This window comes from Ictalurus punctatus, chromosome 17, assembly GCF_001660625.3.
Source record: "Ictalurus punctatus breed USDA103 chromosome 17, Coco_2.0, whole genome shotgun sequence".
NCBI lineage: Eukaryota > Metazoa > Chordata > Actinopteri > Siluriformes > Ictaluridae > Ictalurus > Ictalurus punctatus.
The window spans coordinates 13,536,583-13,557,277 of NC_030432.2; the positions used below are offsets into that span (position 1 = coordinate 13,536,583).

At 36.8% G+C, this 20,695-nt stretch overlaps 1 protein-coding gene across 1 annotated transcript; it reads right to left on the bottom strand.

Annotated features, from left to right (window-relative positions):
• Positions 1-933: 933 nt before the first annotated feature.
• On the bottom strand, positions 934-18,266 carry kcnh2a (potassium voltage-gated channel, subfamily H (eag-related), member 2a). The gene is made up of 15 exons (XM_053687521.1): positions 18,032-18,266; positions 17,186-17,416; positions 11,397-11,643; positions 10,745-11,187; positions 10,270-10,481; positions 6,741-7,163; positions 6,220-6,616; positions 5,197-5,396; positions 4,764-5,016; positions 4,193-4,386; positions 3,990-4,095; positions 3,594-3,841; positions 3,268-3,464; positions 2,968-3,160; positions 934-2,046 (listed from the first exon to the last, which is right to left on the bottom strand). The coding sequence occupies exons 1-15, from the start codon at positions 18,105-18,107 to the stop codon at positions 1,636-1,638; spliced, it is 3,831 nt and encodes a 1,276-aa protein (XP_053543496.1). The 5' UTR covers positions 18,108-18,266; the 3' UTR covers positions 934-1,635.
• Positions 18,267-20,695: the final 2,429 nt, after the last annotated feature.

Sequence of the window (20,695 nt, forward strand, 5' to 3'; positions counted from 1 at the left end):
AAAAAAAAAAAGTCAATGTATTGTTCAGTGAGGAATTGGGGAACAGTGGCTCAAGGAAACTAGAGAATCAGTATTTCCAGAAGATGGAGAATTGTCTGAGGAAGGAGGCGCAGTATATTAAACAGTCATGTGGGCAAACCTTTACAACATTGGTGAAAGAATTGGATGTAAAATTATGTAAGGATATGCAGATGGTTTCTTGGCTAAAGCCACATCAACTGCTCAATCTGAATCAACATTCTTGACTATTTAATAAAAATACTTGTCAGACGTGGTAACATAAGTAGCCACTCTAATACCTTTTACTTTTAATATTTAAGGTCGGTGTTTTCACACTTTCTCGATCTATTTTTGAGTAAAATATCATGTTTTGTGCTCCTTCATTTTTAATTCATTTAAGATTCTTTAATTGGCACACAACAGCATTGGTGGTAATTGGGTTCAGAACAGCTCAACAGTCAACAATAAACAAAATGCTAAACAATAAAGTGCAATAAATATATTTAGTTTATATTTAATTGGGTGAAGCAAAGTCCCATAATCCTAATCTCCTAATCATAATTTCCTATCAATTTTCTAAAGTTCATACTCAGAATTAGGTTTACAGTTAACAACACCACAATTAGAGATTTTATTTCAGGCTGTGTATGATCCAGGTAAACGAAGACAATAACTACAGCAACCTGACCTACGAAAATATAATGAACAGAACATGTACAAGGATTGCATTCAAAGCAGTGAGTATTTTTCCTTCACTGAATAATTACAATAGATTTAAAGCAACTGTTTTCTGATTTTTAGAATACATTATAATCAGTAAATTTTCACAAGTCCAAACTCTTCAGAAACATTGTTCAGACAAAAATGTTTATTTCTGGTGCTGTCAAAGTGGTTTAGTTATACATAATGTATATGACTTAAGTGAGAAATGATTCAAGGATTACTTTCTACTAGAATCACTTAATCTGAGGTATTTTGACCTATGCACTTTTCATTTTGCTACCAGAGTTAAATTCAAAGCACTGTATATTGCTAAAAATAAAAGGTTTAATATACTTTGAGTCGCTTTATTGCTGAGCCTGGAACCATTTCTCAGGTAACCCAAGTGAACTCAAACATTTACCTAAAGCTATGGACATAAGTCAGTTTTGTATAGCAAACAATAATGCCACCTGTAATCTAGTGAATACAAATTGCCAGCTACACACACTTTGTTAATGACTAGGCATGTGTAAATATCAGGTATATAATGCACCACGATATTCAACATAAACAATATTGCTGTCATGGTTGATTCAGTCTTGTCAGAAGTGGAGAAGTGTATGATATGTTTTATTATATTTTGTTGTATTGCATTTACTGCTGCATTCCCAATAGCAAGTTAAACCTGTGTTTGGTCTCTCCACTAGGATGTTGGCCAGGATTTTAGCACTTTATTATTTGAGGGCATCATGGAAGACATTTGATTTCTTAGCAATTAATTTTGTTTATTTTTTTAAAAAAAATTCATATCAATCTGGAAAAAAAAACATACAAATTTAAAATTTTTCTAAACAAGGAAGCTTATTTATCCTTAAACAAGATATTAAAATAATGACTTGGCACATGCCTAGTCATGATATTGAAAATCAACTTTTAACATCCAGGATCAGAAGCATGCCTTTGCTGAACTGAGGAGCACTTCGTTGTTGTGCATTGACCTTGCAAAGAAAGACGTCTTGCACTTTCAGAAGACATCGAATCTTGCCTCAGTCGAGGGTGTTGATGGTTAATAGTTTCACAGAGCCCCCTTTCTAGAGTAGGATTCCACAGAGGACCAATCACGTCCTCAGGCTGCCTGTCAGGAACAGTGGTCATGAAACTGGTAAGCCTTTCAGGACTACTGGACTTGCTCAGTCGCCCTTCACAAGCATTTTGGATTTTCGGGTCAAACCCCTGACTCTCAGGAGTGGAAGACCGTGAACAATCTAGCAGCTGGAACTCCTCGCTATCCTGCAGCAGCTCAAAAGACTTAGAGATGTCACCAGTATCCACAGGATCACATATCTAGTAATAATAAGACAAAGAAGGCTTAAAATATATAACATTTGGTGTAGGTCTAACATGATAATATGATTAATAACATGGTCTCATTGTGTGGTGACAACATTGTATGGTATTGTATGGTATGACTAAGATTATAATATTAAATGGCAACTGTAATAACAGATCAAATACTAAATTTAGTTTGGGAAAATGCTAGAATATTAAACTACCTATACAGCCGGGTGTACACTACGATTTTCAGCCCATTTTCACTTTCACAGATGAAAATTGCATATTGTAAGAGTATTCTTTGGTCATGAGCTGAGATCAGTATTCTGATAATGCATATTGTGACATGCTTACCAGTGGCCATACGGACTTGCTCACATTAATTAATAGAACATTAACAGCTTACATGCCTGGCTCCTTATAAAGTGGGCTGCAAAGCTACTGTGCATATTAATGGTCAGAAAAATTTTTTTTTATTACCACAAGCTCACTTTGAAGAATGGACATTCCATGACGCCCCCTTTTTTACGCAGCTACAAACAACTTCAAACTCCTCTTCTTTGAGTTTTAAAGTTATTATTACAACAAATATACTGAGAGCTTGTTTCTGTTTATTCAACCCCATTTTCTGCATGAGCCCAGATCGTGCTGATTAATGCCATAGGCAGAGAATAGTCATTTTCTTTAATTGCAGGTTTATCATTACAGGATCTTTTTATTGCACAGTCTGTTATAGAACTCTGCTAAGGGTTTTTTTGGGATCATCTTGTATGGTGTGACAAGTAATAATATTAAAAGACTGCAATAGTGGAGTCTAAAAGTGTCTAAAAGACCTGCAGTAATTTTGCAAAACTGTAGAAATATGATAAACTGTAGCAATGTCATCATTCCTCCAGCTCCAATAAGTAAATAATTTCAGTGGTTTAGTGGTACCTGAGAGTGAATGGCTGATCTCTCTGTTTCTAAAGGATTGACTGGTTGCACAAGCTTTTGTCCAAGTTTAGCTGGATTTGTGGATGATTCGGGTGGAGAAGTCACGGCACTATAAGCTGGTGGAACAAGAGCCATCTGCCTCTGAAGAAACTGCATGATGGCTCCAATGTCTGTGGACATACGAGACTCCAGGCTGTGGAAGCACAACAAAGAAAACTAAAATCTACATATACTGTAGCTGACATCAACAACATAGCTTGATTGCTGGAGACTGGGAAATCAGAAATTAGACTCTATCACCTATGAAGCTGTCTCTGCAGCAGTTCCAGCTTGTTTTCCACCTCACTGCATTGACGGTGGGTGATCTTGTGCGAGAAACCCATAGATGAAGATGAGGGAGGAGGACAGGACATACTGTGGCTTGGCACCTGCTGGTACCGATGCCCATGACTTTCTCCCCAGAAACTAAAGATGTTGGAGACCCCTGAAAAAAAAACCTGGTTTTATATATTAGTGTTAAAGCCCAGAAACATTAATACTCAGCATGTCAAGTTGTTGGATGTTATACAATGTCATACGTTAAAAAATATGTTTTGGTACCCATTTAAATGGGTAAAAAATTATGCCAGCACGTAGTTTATGTTGCTTTGTAGACTACCTGAGAAATTGTTACAGCTTGTCTGCTCTCTGCACAATTTGGGAGCATGACTGTGGAAGAACGTTTGTCTAGACTCATTCTCTTCATCACTGCTGGTTTGAGAGGATGAGGAATCCAAATCCTGATGAACCTTTTGTCCTTTTTCATCATGCTGCATGTTTCTCAAAGGCTGAATAGTCATCCTGTTGAGTTTGGCTTCTGTCTTCACTGTGTTATCTAATAACAATTAGTAGACTAATAACATTTAATAACATGTAGAGTAAGTCTATAAGTTGGATTTTCAAGCCTAATTCTATATATTTGGTGTTGGTTTTATTTATTAAACATATAGATTAGATTAACATCTTGTAATATGGTACTGTACCTTTCTCATTATTGTGATGGTAGGAAAATGCAGATCTGTTCATATGTTGTTTCATGTAGTCCTTTTCGGACTCTTCACTTTTCACAGATCCAGAAATTGTTGTAGTCTATTGAATGAGAATTATTAAACAAATGCATTCGGGGGTTTTTGGGAACAAGTTCCAACAGTGGCTATTTCTTTATTTTTTCAGCATCAGTACCTACATCTCTAAGGCTGAAGGTGATCTCCAGGTTGCTCCAGAAGTAATCAGAGAATTCTGGATACATGTCCAGCACCTCCAGAACATCCTCCCTCTGTATTTTGTGCAGATCACAGTAGGTCAGTGCTCTTACATCAGCGCACGACTTCCCAGGCTTTGTGTACAAATTAATGGGTTCCCCAAATACATCATTCTTTCCTGCAGGATTATACCAAATTAATTATACATTAAGTCCTTTTATTACTCTCTGATATACATGGGCCAACATCTGATATACAAGCAAAGACAGCAAATAAGATACAAAATAACATCTTATAAAATAGATACAATATTAGTATGAAACATCAGATTATGGCTGAATGTCATTCTCAAAACATGCACTATATAACAGTGCTAGCTGGTACTATATCCCGTATTCTACAGTAATATGAAAGTGTATAATAATGATCACAAGATGATGCCGTCTTCAAGACTTTTTTTTTCATTATTTAGCTCACTCTTCATGCTAGGGCATGTTACCAAAAGTATATTTGTATAAAGAATTTAACAGAATCTAAAACCCCTAAATGCCTTACCCAGGATGGCTACTACCACATCTCTCCTCAGGATTTCAATGGAGCCTCGGGAGATAAAGTAGAGGGCTGAAATGACATCGCCTGCATGGACCAAAGTGTCTCCTGGTGGGGCATGGGTTGTCTTAAATTTCATGGCTAGGGCACGTAAGCAGCCTTTGGTGGAGCCTTTGAAAGCTTTGCAGTTCTGTAGCAGAGTGCGGTTCAGATGCAGAGAAATGTCTGCTTGCAAGCATTCAGGAAAACCCTTAAGCACCTGAACGGGGTAGAAGAGAGATACAGAAGTGATTGTATTATGTTCTTTATTGACTGTAGCACATGTCTAGCACCACCATGTTTATTCAGAATTATATATTTAATTTATATTATACACACTCAGCTGTGTGAATAAAATGTCATCAGAATAGTAGCTAAATGCAAGGGGGAAAAGACTTACAGCATTCATATCAATGCCATTGGTGTAGGACCAAGCATGTTGGAAATACTCTTCTAGTCGCTGCCTTAGTGGATTGGGGATCTGGTGGAAGCGAATGAACTCTCGCACCCGTAGCATCTGGGTGTGATAGCGAGCAGTTCCAGAGTAAAGTCTCTGGATAATAGCTGACACATTCCCAAAGATACTGGCATACATCAATGCTGTAAAAAAAAGAAATGCCTTCCTTTTTGCAAAGATAAAAGCAAATGATATTTCATTGTGAATGTCTAATTGGTTATTTAGGCAGTAATGAGAATTTAGAAACTTTTTGAGCCATTCAGAAAGTCCTTTTAATTTTATGGGTAATAGTTACCAACACCAGAAGAAAATCTGTGTCACAGCCTTTGTGCTTAATTTTGTAATCACAAGCTTTCCAATGAGCACATCTCTGCTCATCATTTTCAAATGATTAAAAAATAATGAAATCGAACAGAATACAAAAGTAATGTAACTTGTAGAAGTCGGAAGCAGAAAAGTCCATAGATGGGGTCAAAACACAGGCAGATAGAATAAAATGAGAATAAATTCATAATCAAAACACAAAATCAGGAAGTACTACAAGACACAAAGAACAGGGACCACAGGAAACTAAAGCTTGTACTTAATGAAACAAAAGCATGATACCAATTCTCAAGGAGGAGCAGAAACAACAGGGCAGAAATAACCAAACTAATCAAGGTGAGACAGAGAACAGGTAAACACTTTAGGGTAATCACAACAGGGGTGTTGACAGGACCAAAACTAAAGCATATATCATAATAAAAGCCTATGGAGTGAACTACAAACAACACCATACAAGAGCGCGGAGGGTAATTTCAAGTACACTCTGAAACATTTCCAAATGACACTAGAAACTTCTAAAATTTCTGTGTAGGCCAAGTAACAAACAATAATTAATTCAGTTAAAATATGCAGTGCAAACATATAGATATTATATAAATATGATATTGTCTCTTGAATATTTGAATCCTTAAGAGTACTCACCACCAATGAGCATAACACAAATTGAGAAGATCTTCTCAGAGTTGGTGTTTGGTGAGACATTACCAAAGCCCACACTGGTCAGACTGCTGAAGGTGAAGTAAAGCGCAGTGACATACTTGTCTTTAATGGTTGGTCCAGAGGCTGGAATTGTCTCATTATAAGGCTTGCCAAGCTGTTCTCCCAGTGAGTGTAGCCAGCCGATTCGAGATGAACCACTTCTCTCCACGTTACCTATAGCATACCAGATACATGCCAGCCAGTGTGCAATTAATGCAAAGGTGCACATGAGCAGGAACAGCACTGCTGCTCCATACTCTGAGTACCGGTCCAGTTTACGTGCCACACGTACTAATCGCAGCAGCCGAGCTGTTTTCAGCAGACCAATCAAAGTGGTTGTCTGGAAAGGAGAGAAGAATGGAAATTTCAAAAGCTTACAAAACTTTGCATTCATGTGCAGTCAAGTGCAGTCATGTTAGGAGGTGAGTGGTGTTGGGGTACAAAGATTTAGTGAGTCTTTTCACCTCCTCTCCAGAGCGGTAGATAAGCAGGTCAAATGGAATTGCAGCCACCAAGTCAATGAGGAACCAGCCTTTAAAGTAGTGCACAGCGATGCGGCCGGGCTGGCTGACCACCTCGTCGTTGGTATTGACATAAGTTGTGCGAAAGTTAATGATAATATCAATAACAAACATTATATCTACAATGAGATCCACCACATTGAGAGGACTGCAGGAGTATCCACAGCGCTGCCTGGCAGCCTCCTCCTCATCACTTAGCAGGAAGGCTGCTGAGTATGGTGTGAAGATGGCCGTGTAGATAACCAGTAACAGAATAACCCAGTCCCATACAGCCTTGAAGGGACTGTAGTGCAGGATGGTCCAATTGTGAATGCGGGGAGCCTGAAGCTTGTACTCAGGGAGGACATCATCACTCAGAGACAGAACCTATACAGGAATATGAACATGATTATTGAATTATATAATTATTGGCACTCTATATGAAAATTAGCAAAAAAAACATTAAACACTAATTAAAAATTTTCTACTCCAGCAATATTCGAAAGTATTTGTCATATAAAAAAACTTATTCTCATTAGAAACACTTTTTGAATTGTATTTGTTTTTTAAACAGTATTTATATTTTATGAAGTATATTTTAAACATATCTTCCTCTCAAAAATATGACCCAAAATTATTGACATCCCTAAAAATTGTTTAAATAAATGCAAACAAACTGTTATTCTTTAAAAACATATATTAGGTTTCCATTCGGTTTAAATATAATGTTGAATTTATTCAAATGTAAAATACTAAAAAAAAACCTACTATGATGATCATGACAATGATGAGAAATGACAGAAGTGCTGCTACTGCTTTTGATACTATAATCAAATGCACAGTAGACCTAAAAGCTTTCTTTTGTCTATGTTTCTCACCTTCTGGCTTTAAACACTAAACTTTTGGACAACAGCACAGGAGATGCATGCTGTACAATTCCTGTCTGTCAAACGCATAGAAACACTGTACATGGTTCTGTCCTTGTTAAAGAAAATGATTGAAGCTATAAAATCAGACCCTTGAGATAAATAAATTGTGAGAATTAAGAATTTCTCTTACTGTGCGTTTGTGTGTCTCACACACGCACGCGCACACACACACACACACACACACAAACACATACCAGTGCAAATCCCATATGCACTGAGCTGTAATTACATTTGGGGGCCTGACTGTCCTCTGTGTTTCCTTGTATTTTAGCTGTAGAGTTTTAATTAATATGATGTCATCCCTTAGTAACCCTTTGAGACACAGTTAAGCAAAGCCTTTGGAGAACTTTGGTATTTAATCAGACAATGTACAGTTTAAGAAGTACTGCAGAGGCAGTGTCAGTGTAAAAAAAATATATATAATGATTTGTTCAAGACCCATATTAAATATTATATATTTATAGGTGAAAATATAATAAAAATGTTTAATCATTGCCCAAGTACTTGCAAAGGAAAGATCCAGACTCCTGGTAGGAACAATCTCGAATTTTGTAAGCTTGTTTCTGGTACATAGTACATAATATGCACAGAAATAAAATAATAACCAAAAAGCAAACAAGGTTTCTTAAATTATTACATGAAAAAGAAAACATCAAGTGAATTTTAGAACTTTGTACCATAAAAGCATACTGCTTAACTCTTGGTTTAATTGCTCAGACAGCTCCTGGTTTTAAGCGCAATAGAACCATCAAGCATATAAAGATGTATGAAGATACTAAGCCATTAAAAGAACATTCAAAGCTTCTTAATAAGGGGCTAGTGTAATGATGCTGCAAGGTTGTGTAGTGACGTTTTATGCCTTTTTTCCCCTTTTGTTCTGATGCATGTTAGTACTCTATCTACGGGGTTTGGAACATGCTGTAGTCTTTTATAATTTTAGGTACTCCCCACAGCATGTGTCAACTTAGCATATTTCTCTACTCAGTGCAATGATCCAGACTGGCCAGCTGGTGACAATATAGGAATTCTTCTATATTTGTATGCATTTTTCTAGATATATTAGATAAAATCCTTAAAAATCATCTATGTTTACATTTTTATTTTTCCTTGGTGTAATTGAGCTGTGTTGTGGTTGAGATTTGCTTGAGAAAATGTGTCTCTAACACCACCTACTCTCTCTGTGAGACTGAACATATACAGTATCTACTTTGTACAGAACACACCATATGGCTTAGGGTTGGCAGTATTAAAAATAAAGCATTCCTTCCAAGCAATACACCATAACGATGTCAGCAGTTAGTCAGCAGGTGAAAGTGAATGCAGAGAGACAAAGCTTTAATTGAAAAATATGGATGTAAAATCTTCCTGAAAAAGAAGGAAAAGGATTAGAGGAGCATTGAGAGTGTATTTTAGCATGGCAGATTAAATTAATTTATCATTTGCTTACCTTCAGGAAACTTTGCATTACTAAAATCTGTCTCTGACCACATTGCTTGCTAATATTTCATTTGCCTATCAATCCAAAATATGTATTTAACCTTTAATTAACTAGGCCCATAAAAGTGTAGTACTCCATATCATTTTGCAACCACTTTAATTTCAAATCCCAGAAAAGCCTGGAAGATTGTATGTTTTGAGGACCACATTCAATATAGTCGCTGGTGGGCAGAATGATTTTTGTAACATCACTCCTAAATTGAATGTTGAGGATATTTTCTCAAAATTTGGAAATATACACACACCAGCTGGTTCCTTGTTTATCCAAAATACTAACAGACGGCATCATTTCTGCATCTTATGCAAGATTCAATTTACTCAGCATTTACATACATACTTTGTTACGAATTAAATGGGACTTGACTCATGTTTATTCTTGGTAATTAGCATTAGATCTGGGTGACATTAAACACTTCTGAATCGGATTGAGAGAACTAATTTACCCTTGTAAGAGGATGTCCATGTCTATTGTAAACAAAAAGGAAGGACAAGTATATGCGCATTTGCAGACAGAAAGATGTTCACAGCTGTTTGGCTGCGCATGGCATATTTCTATCACACTGAAAGTGTGATTGATGAGATAAAGGCTCTTTAAGTGGGTTGAGCCTCCGGAGAAGAGTGTTACAGTACTAATTCAGTATTGAAGTTGATGAGTACGAGTGTGGGTATGGGTTCTTCTCTTTTCCATGCAGGATTACACCAATCAGAAAACCCCATTTATCCACATTATTCAATTTCAGTGGCTGGCACAGATATCCACAACTCAACGGTGCAGAAAAATGTTGCCTGGACAATACACCTGGAACGCACGCGCGCACACACACAGCCTGATGTGTGCCTTTGATTGCAATCAACATTCAATCTTGCAGAGAAAATAATAAATTTTTCAGTGCGTCTTTAAGGGTTCTTTGGATAATTAAGTGCTCTTAGTTTCCTTAAAGGTTTCTACTTGGAACCCTTTCTGGTTGTAACATACTCCATTGTAAGGTTCTACATGGAACCTTTAAGAATCCTATGATTTCAAGTTTTCAACCTTTTTAGTTTCAACTGAGTGTTTTTTTACTTACCTGAGTGACTTTCTCAGTCACATTGTGGGTACGATCAATCAGCTTGCAAGGTGCAATTATATCAATCTCACTGGAAGGGAGAGTCACCAAAGGATCTGGTTTGAATTCGATTAATTTGTGTGATGCTAGAGGACTCGTATTGACCATGCGGAACCGTACCAGGTCCGAATCTGATGTTGAATTAGGCAAACTGGCTTTACAATGCATGGCACCTGGACAAACAACAGATAACAGTAAGACATCATGCATATCTACTTGTGTTATCCAATGCTGTAAATATGATACTACCAATGCAATTATCTGTACTTACTATTGGGAACAAGTCCAGTTATGCCTAGTATTTCCAGAAATGTCTACCACTAGTATTAATTTGCTACTTTTTTCTTCTTATTATTATTAATATTAATTTAATTTATAGAATAAAATTATTCTATTAATTTCAATGTTGGTCATGTGAACCCATCTTCATCCTCACCCATGCTGTTGGGTCTGATGGGAAGCTTCCTGTCCCAGGTGCAGACACTGGTAGAGGGCAATTGACGTGTGCTACAAAGGCTTTCACATGAGCGGCTGTGGGACATGCTGCAGTTGGAGGGTGAATTCTTTGGGCAGTCTAGCCATGGGGAGGACTGCAAAAAACCATGGAATGGGGGTTGGGATGGTGGTGAAGACTGAAGCTCACAGTGAGGATCTAAAGGGGGTTCATCATCCCACAAGAGCAATGGAAGCCGACCTAGTGCCGAACGTTCTGGCAGGGATAAAAGTTTGTCCAGGGCCACTGACTCATGGCCCATGTGAGGCATCTTGTGAATGTGACCCAACTCAGCATCATCAGGCAGAGACGACTTGCTGCTGCTCAGAGAGTTAAACAAAGGCCGGGGCAGCCTGAACCTGGGTTTACAAGCTGAGGCAAAGAGAATGAGATTTTGCAACTATTTTGCAATATCTGATTACATGATTAATCACATATTAAAATATGAAACTCCTATAGTTAAGTGTCCAATACAAATCCATTGTGAAAACAACAAGAACAACAACAACAACATTTTACCACCTATTTTTTTTTTTTTATATCAGCATATGGTCTTTTTATAACCAAGTCATTGATAAAACATTTATTTTATTACTTAATAGACATTAATGGCTTGAAAGGTGGCCACAAAGGAATCCAGACTAATATGTATATTGTGTATCTAAAGTGAGCACCTTTAGAAAGCCATGGAATTGAGAATCTGTGGTTGTGCTCTTTCAGTGGTGAATTGTCAGCAGTGCTGTTCTTCTGGTCTGCCAGCTCAAAATTCAGGATGAACATGATGACCAGTCCATCCTCATTCTTGACTGGAACAACATCCACCAAGCACAGGAAACACACTCCTGTATGGAAAAAGAAAAAGTTCAGATATACATGGAAAAATCAAAAATTGCAGACAACAAAAAGGTAATGTTGATGCCTCACAGCTCCAGAGGTTTGATCTTTGTTGAGTTCAGCATGTTCTCTCTGTGTCTGCCTGTGTACTTGCCAGTATTTAGACTGTCTACAAAGATGTCTAAATATCTCCTTGTATAGACTCCCAGGTGTATTCCTACTCTGCACCCAGAAGTACATTGTTCTCTAACTAAAATAAACTCGATCCAGTAGAGGGCAGTATATTCCCTGTCGTGTATTCATGAATGTGGGATCGCAACTTTTCTAACTGATCAAGAGCAAGGGCAACTGTTAATGACCAAAGCTTTCCTTGGTGAATTGTAATTAATGCTGGAATACTAAATAACCAAAGTATAAAATTAACCAAAATTAACCACTAATATTCACTATTTGTTTAATCTTTTTCACAATTTCTATTAATAGTAAGGAACTAGTTACATACTCAAATTATATGACAGAGCAGACAGGCCTGGGATCAAGGTACATGTTTTAGACTTTTGGTGATGAAAGAAACAAGACATGCTCTTCTGTTCCTCCTAATCGATTAATTCATACCACCAGTGTCTGTTAATACATGGCAATGTTCTGTACCATCTGCTACTAATTACCACTTAACCCACCTTCCCCTGACATTGCATTTTGCCGGGACTATGAAATAGCACATTTAAATAGATGAGAAGGGATTCTGTTGTATAAATATCTGAACCTTCTGAAAAAGCTTATGAAATGAGAGAGGAGATTAAAAGGCCTCAGTGCCTGAGGGATATTATTGCAAACAAGGGCTTTATTCAGTGGGGGGTTGGCTTCTTCAGCACCAAGGACAGAGTCACCAAAGGCCAGAGAGGTTAATGCCAAATAAGGAAAGGATTGTTATTTTTTTGAAAGACCACAAGCACCATATAAAAATTTAATTACCAAAGGGATATGAAGCCTCAAAATCTTACAAATAGACACACTAGAAACCATTTACACTGACGGGGTCACATTTTGCTGAAAAGTGAAAGGTAATGACAAGTTACTTTTAATTTGGGCTTCATACCATTCTTGGTTTCTTTCAATAAATTTATTTTATCCATTTTCTTCTGCTCATCAGGGTCAGGGTCGTGAGGGCAACAGTCTATACAGAGATGCCCAGACCTCCCTCTCCCTAGCCACCTCTTCCAGCTCCTCCATGGGGATACCAAGGCACTCCCAGGCCAGATAAGAACTATAATCTCTCCATCTAGTCCTTGGTCTGCTCCAGGGTCTTCTACCCATTTGACATGCCAGAAACAGCTACCCAGGGAGGCGTCCACCTTTACGGGCTCCTTTCGATGCAGAGGAGTAAGCATCGAATGTCTGAGCTCCTCACCCTATCTGTGAAGGAAGCTAATTTCTGCCGCTTGTATCCGCAACCTCATTGTTTTGGTCACTACCCAAAGTTTATGACCATAGGTGAGGGTTGTACCAGTCCGTTGTGGTGAAGAGAGCCACGACGGACCAGAACAACTTCCACATAACTGCTGATGCTATGCCAATCCGTCTATCATTCTCCCCTCACTTGTGAAAAAGACCCCAAGATACTAAACTCCTCTGCTTGATGCAGTATCTCATTTCTAGCCTGAAGGGACCAACCTGCCCTTTTCTGGCAGATTTGGAGGTGCTGACCCTCATGAAATTAATTTTTTTTATTTTCTTTTTTATTTTCAGTAGCTGCTTCATTCTTGTTGCAGTGGATCCATATTCTATCCCAGAACACTGGGTGGAAACAAAAATATACCTGGGAAGGGATGACAGTCCATCACATGGCACTACACACTCTCATTCCCACCTAGGTGCAATTAAGTGTAGCCAGTCCACCTACCATCAAGTTTTTATGAAGTGGCACACAACAAGACTACGCAAAGGAAACTCAGACACTGGGAGAATATGTGAAACTCTGCACTGCCAGCTATGCTACTGCCATTACCAATAAATTATTAATATTATTATTATTACTACTACTACTACTACTAATAATGATGATGATGATGATGATGATGATGATAATAAATACATTCCAAATTAGTAAAATGCTTTCACTGGTCATTTATCCTAAATATATTTTTGAAAGCTTCCTGTAGCCATCCATTTTATTACAATAATCTCCACCTAGTGTTTTGAGCTTTTAGAGGATTATTGCATTTTGCAATTACGTTGCTTGAAAAGCAGTTCTGGAGACAAAATTCTTCCTATACACATGAAAGGCAATAAATGCAACATAAACACAATGTGACACAAGAAATGGAACATCATAATCTCATGACTTTTTTCAGCCATTGGTCAAAACAGGTCTTTACATCCAATGTTAAATAATATAACACAAAAAACTAGTTGTTAAGCCATTTCATTTTGTTAGTAGCACTGATATGACATCCAGATTTTCACATTTTTAAATTAGTGGTTGTCTAAAAATTAGTGAGCCAAATATAGTAAACTTGTGAAGGGTTTATATAAGGCTTAAGATGTCGCCTTACAGAAAAAGCCTTTTCAGTAGGTATAATTAATGCACAAGTTCAAATGAAATATAATTTACCTTGGTCAAGTTGAACCAATTGATACTCAAATTGAACTAAGAATTATTAAGTCAATTGTGTTCTGGAGAACTCAAGAATCCTCTACTGTCCTACTGTACAAGTGACCAGGAATAAATAATTAAATGGATGAGATAGCTCTAGACATTACTCTGTCTAATTATAGCAATGGAAGTCATTAGCAGAATATAAAGACTAATTACTAGGGTTGTTCTTCAGTAAATATCCAGTGAATGATTTGAAGCAAAAGTATTTTTGCTGCTCAGTCCCCATTTTATAAAAAAAAAAAGGGCATGTTTTTAGTATGAGTGTATGCATGTCCACAGCTTAAATGGCACACTTTAGGCTGGGGTTAAAGGGTTGGGTTCATGTGTGCTATGGTCAGGGCAAGCCTACCCGAATTTAGCTTCAATCATATGGGTATACTCCCATGTGATTGACTAAAATGTTGGGTTAGTGAGTATAAGAAATAGAGTTGGATACAAAGACAGGATTTTAATGAACAGATCAGTCAACAAATCGGTAGAGCAAAACCATAATGAATGAATACCAGCAATACCAGCTCAAAACAAGATATATAAAAAAAAAGGTTTGTAAAGGTAATGTCATTAGTGAAAACCAGATGTGAGACTTTACAAAGAATGAATAATGCTGCATCCCAATTTGCCTACTATCCCTCCTAAATAATATCAGAGATTAGAATTAGTGTGTCCCAAATTGTAGGATGTTGAAATGAATATCCCAAAGATGGTCTACTATTTCTGGTAGATTTTTGAAGTGTGGATCCATTGACACTTTTTCTGTTGATACTGCCCACAACTCCTTGTGCGAGGGAGAAGTTTTGTGACGGTTTGCTTCTCTGAATTCAACCTGCAAACATGGCAGAAGAGTGTAATGTCTGTGATGCATCACTATTTAAATGTAAGAACTTAAATGTTATGCACTAACCAAAGTTAGTCACTTAAGACTAATGGTTACATTTTGTGTAAAAAGAGCACCATGTTTATCTTGTAGGATCATATGAAGAGACTGAGCACATTTTAGAGAGTTATAAAAGAAATGTGAAAAAATACATCAAGGGAATGGTCAATTAAATTATATAGTATAAAATATATAAGGAATATTGAATGAAGAAAGTTGTAGTGCAACGAGAAGTTCGTTTACATTGACAGTGTGCGTATCTAGGCAACAACGTTCTACAATGGTCTTCCATTACATATGTTAGTATGTCCATGTACACCCTCAAATGTGCCTTTTCTTCACACCAGCTGAACCCCATTATGAATGCAGTTTAATAGATTTGGGGAATTGGTAACTACAGGGGCAAATACATTTTCACACAGGCTCAGTTGGCATTGGATAACTTTTTTGCTTCAATAAATAACAATATCGTTTAAAAACTCTATTCTGTGTTTAATCAGGCTGCCTTTGTTTTATCTTAGATTTTGTTTTAATTTCTGAAACAGTTTAGTATGACATATACACAAAAGAAGAAATCCTTATTCACAGCACTGTAAGTGGGCGAATAGGGATGCACCAAGGGGTGTACGTGATTACAGGTGAGTTTCATGAGAAGACATGTGACTATGGACATAACCATAAAGAGGGACAGTTTTCCTGTTGAAAATAGAAAATATAATTTTTTTTATTTACATGATTCAGGTGACATTGATCTAGATTTGGAGCATAAGAGTGTGACTTACTTTATAGTGTAACTCCAGTTAATCTTAAAAACTGGATTCCTGCCATACTCACTCAGATTATCCTTATGGGTTATCATCATTGTTTTCAAAGAGAATGCAATATTTAACGGTTTACTCATCTAAATTGGTATTTCACTTAAGAGGATTATATTCAATCTGTAGCAAATCCAACTATCTGAAAGGAGAAACCAATGAAAATAACCTCAAATAACCAATGATGAGCTTAGTGACTTCAGAGGACTAATGCAATGAATTCACTAACACTATGAATAGTTCTATATTCATATTTTTTATATTAGCTTCCTTAAAGATCACCTGAGTGATTTTACATTTTATGAAGTAATTTAACTCACATTAGTAATGTAACTTATAAGATCAGGAGTTTACAGGGTTTTTTAAATCAGTGCGAGGACTTGGTAAAGAAAATAGTAAAACTTTCAGAACAAAATTGTCTAGAATCTAAATATAACATAAATATTCCTCCTGCAATGTACATAAATTGAGCAGCCAGTGTCAGAAGCCCTTGGAAGGCAAAAACAGGCACCAGCTGTGTGCACACTGTCTCACACTGTTGTATGTGTGTAAGGTTGTATTGCTGATTGTGCAGAAATACTGATCCTTACACAGCCTGATTTAGACCTTGATTCAGTGTTGAATCTGGCTCACGTCGTGCAGCCTAAACAGCTTGCTAGTCACAAACACCAACATCTAGTGACAGCTGATAAGCATAACGAGAAAAGAAGCAGTCTGAGTTGCTTTCTAGTTGAATTGATGACCTTACAGCAGACATGGCTCAGTTGAAATGGATAACCATACAATGCAGAGGATCAGGCCCTTCAACAGAGCCCTTCTTATACCTCAGGGACTAGTCATCCTCCATATACCTCATTGGAGGTGTGCGAGGATGCAGTGTCTACAGGTGGATCTGGGAGATTCATCCAGGCTGATAATGACCTAGTAGATGAATCGCTACGCTCAACTTCAGCAAAGTCTGAAAATGGATCTAGCTTTCTAGCTCTCAGGTGCTGCAGAAAGTAACTAAACTAACCATGGCAGTCACTCTTAACATATCAGCAGCCCAAGTAAGGCAGTGGACAGTGTCAGACAATTAATTTCACAAAAGTGCAAGGATTTTCTTGAGAGCTTAAAATGTTGGATATGTGTTGTAGCTAATATTGATTGGCATTAGGACTGGTTGTCTGTCAGTGCCATTCACAAATTGCCAATGTGCTTACCATCTTTCCTATAGAGGGAGATCTCCACCTTCCTCTCCTCTGAGCCTATCAATGCTTTAGCCATCTGGGCCACAGCAGACCTGCCTGTGTGAGGCCCATACAGGAAGCTGCAGGTACATGACTTCTGCATCACCTCAGCACGTGTGTAGCCACACATGTGGCAGAATCCGTCATTGCAGAAGATGATGGCGCAGTTCTCTACTCGTGCATTGGCTATGATGAACTTACGATCTGTCAAGATGTGGCAAAGGCATTAAAATTATATAGTACATGTTCAATCTGATTTTTTTTTATCTCTGGAAAGAGTGAGATGAAGTGAGAACACATTCTACCTTATAACCAATGGACTTTTGGCCTTAATGAATATTTACACTTTTGAAATAATGTGTGTGTGTGTGTGTGTGTGTGTGTGTGTGTGTGTGTGTTTTTAAACAATTCAGAGCTTAAGGGTAGTGAACTTTGTATAAATAAATAAATAAATAAATAAATCCCCAATATATTCAGAATGATCACTTTAGGTGATGAGGGCTCTTGACACTCAACTGACAGCTTCATCAAGATTATATTAAGCATGTTAAAAGAAGCGGCAAAAGCGAACTACTTTATGGACATTTAATCTAAGAAAAGACAGGATTTAGTAGTTAAAAATCCATGCCATGTGAAATCAACAAGCGAATATAATGATGCTAATGATACTAACAACAATAATAAAAACATGATTTATTATTATTATTATTATTATTATTATTATTATTATTATTATCATTATTATTTACATGACAGTAGCCTGAACACACACAACCACAACAACAAAATAACTAAGCTGTCAAAGTGTCATATTCTTACTTTGGCCCTCAAATTTTCGGATGATGGTGTCCAGGAAGGTGTTCTGAGGCGCGACGTGTCCCCTCCGTACTGGCATGATGCTCCTTAAATTCAACTCCTTGATCCTGAGGTTGTCGGATTTATTCCAGCTTCAAGAATGAGAAGTGAGTCTGATCAGTTTTTCTTCACTCAGGTAAACTGTGAGCTCTAGTATAACGCGCGAGCTGCTGTTTAATGTGTAAAGTGGAGAGCTCCAAACTGCGTCTAATCCACTAAATATCCGCCAATGAACTCCGCTCACTCGTCACTTTCTCACTGGATTTGTGCAGAGGTTTCACGGTCAATTAATCCGCGCGTTATCTCCAGGCTTTTTGTCACATGCAGTTTCAGAACCTAACGGAAAACTTAACCGTAACATGGTACATGAGATGGTGACTTCAGAATAATTCCCCATACACTGTGATTATATCAGTAATATGTGAAAAACAACAATAACAAAAAAGTGCGTTTTAACATGTTATGTCCTGAAATTAAAGTCAAGCTTAAACACGTGACTTCATGTGAATAATATATGATAAACAAATCCACGTCATACATGTGAAAATATAACGTTCATTTTTTTTTAGCACATATAAACTTACTTGGCAAAAAAGTGAATCGGGTGACTTTGAAAAGTCACGTGAAAATAAATGAATCATGAGAACAAATCACGTGTGTGAACTAATTGTATAAAACTAATTGTACAGTTTCTCAATTTCAAAAAGGGCATAAAATGAGCATACTGCAGTAACAGTTTGTGATACAGCTACAATACTTTGAAATGCACTTGTTAAGAGGATAACCGATAATTTATCAAAACATTAATAGATACATTTTCCCCTTATTTCCCTCCTGGTGGATTTGTTCTTCAAACAAAGATAGGCTGTCTGTTTCACATTTAAAGTGAAATGATATCATAATCTATACCAGTATAGGCCTATAGTAAAATGGAAACATGTATGTATGTATCTCATCATTGTATACCATACATATATATATATATATATATATATATATATATATATATATATATATATATATATATATATATATATATTAGTCAAAACCCTGGTTATGAAGCAAATTATCATTCATTCCTTTCACTTACACAAATTATATTGCATAATATAATACTATGAAACAGTATTATAATGCATTGACATTTTTTAAAAATTTGTTATGTGTTTAACAAATGCTCATTTGCTATAATATATGCAATTAACTAACCCTAACCTACTGGCTCATTTTATAATCTAATCTAAATTTAAGTATAATATATAATTCTACTGTTTATGAAAAATATGTCTTGAAACATATGCTCATTTAACAGTTTTATTTTTCAACAGTCAGCCAGTGTACTTCATTTGTTACTGTATATATAGTGTACTGACTTCTTCTTCTTCTTCTTCTTCTTCTTCTTCTTCTTCACTAGACCTGAATTCTATCCAAAAGCAAGTGTATGGGACTACATCATAAGTGCACATACTGGTGAAACTGTAGGGGGAGCTGTTTAATACTTTATAGAGGTAATTCCATATACAACCCCAATTCTGAAAAAGTTGCAATAGTATGGAAAATGCTAATGAAAACAAAGAGGAGTGATCTGTAAATGTAATTTGAGTTGTGTTTAAACACAAAACTTATAAAGACAAGGTATATGATGTTTTTCCTAATCAACTGCATAGTTTTTTTTTTTTTGAAGATAAACGTTTATATTGAAATTGATGCATGCAATGCGTGCATAGTGGGGTTATGCTAAGTGTGTAAAGAGTTTCAAAAAAGAGAACTGAAAATACTTCTTAAGAATTATATGTAAAAAAAAAAACAAACAAAAAAAAAACTTATAAATGGTAAATGGCTCACTTATATAGCGCTTTTATCCAAAGCGCTTTACACTGTGTCTCATTCACCCATTCACACACACACACACACACACACGCACACATGGTAGCAGAGCTGCCATGCAAGGCACTAAATTGCCATTGGGAGCAACTTGGGGTTCAGTGTCTTGCCTAAGGACACTTCAGCATGTGGAGTCATGTGGGCCAGGAATCAAATCGCCAACCCTACGATTAGTGGACAACCCGCTCTACCACCTGAGCCACAGCCGCTCAATTAATTAATAAGAATTAATTATATTTTAAGCTCAAATAATGATTGATTTATGTAGCCTTTTAATCTGCCAATTCACTTATCAACTTCCTCTTTTAAATTCTATTGATTGCGTTCAGCTAGAAAATTTTGAAAGTTTGAGTTGTTTTTGCAAGAGTTTTGTTTGTGTTGTGTCTAATATAGCTCCATTTTGTTTTATCAGCATCAGCCATCTTTATATGACTGCTTGTACTGTTCTGTTATCAGACTGAACACCCTTTAAGCCACAGGGCAAAGGGAAAGTGCATTTGCATGAAAATTCAAGAAACTTCTTGAAGTGAACTTCCCTATAAAATAATTTGCATCTGTTTAGACAGTTTAGAACTTAAAAGTTTTTCTTTTGGAAAAGAATCTCACGGTATGGCTGCAGAATTATTTACCAGTCCAATCTCCAATTTTACTGAATGAATGCTTGGTTGTTTTCTGAAGTGTGTGTGTGTGTGTGTGTGTGTGTGTGTGTGTGTGTGTGCGTGAGTGAGTGAGAGAGATTGAGAG

What these genes read in the sequence shown, in the direction of transcription:
- kcnh2a (XM_053687521.1), bottom strand. Translation starts at nt 18,107, where the DNA reads ATGCCAGTACGGAGGGGACACGTCGCGCCTCAGAACACCTTCCTGGAC. An exon ending in TGACTGAGAAAGTCACTCAG is followed by an intron (nt 7,164 to 10,269) that starts GTAAGTAAAAAA and finishes ATTCCTGTATAG; the next exon opens with GTTCTGTCTCTGAGTGATGA. An exon ending in CTGCAGAGACAGCTTCATAG is followed by an intron (nt 3,161 to 3,267) that starts GTGATAGAGTCT and finishes GTGCTTCCACAG; the next exon opens with CCTGGAGTCTCGTATGTCCA.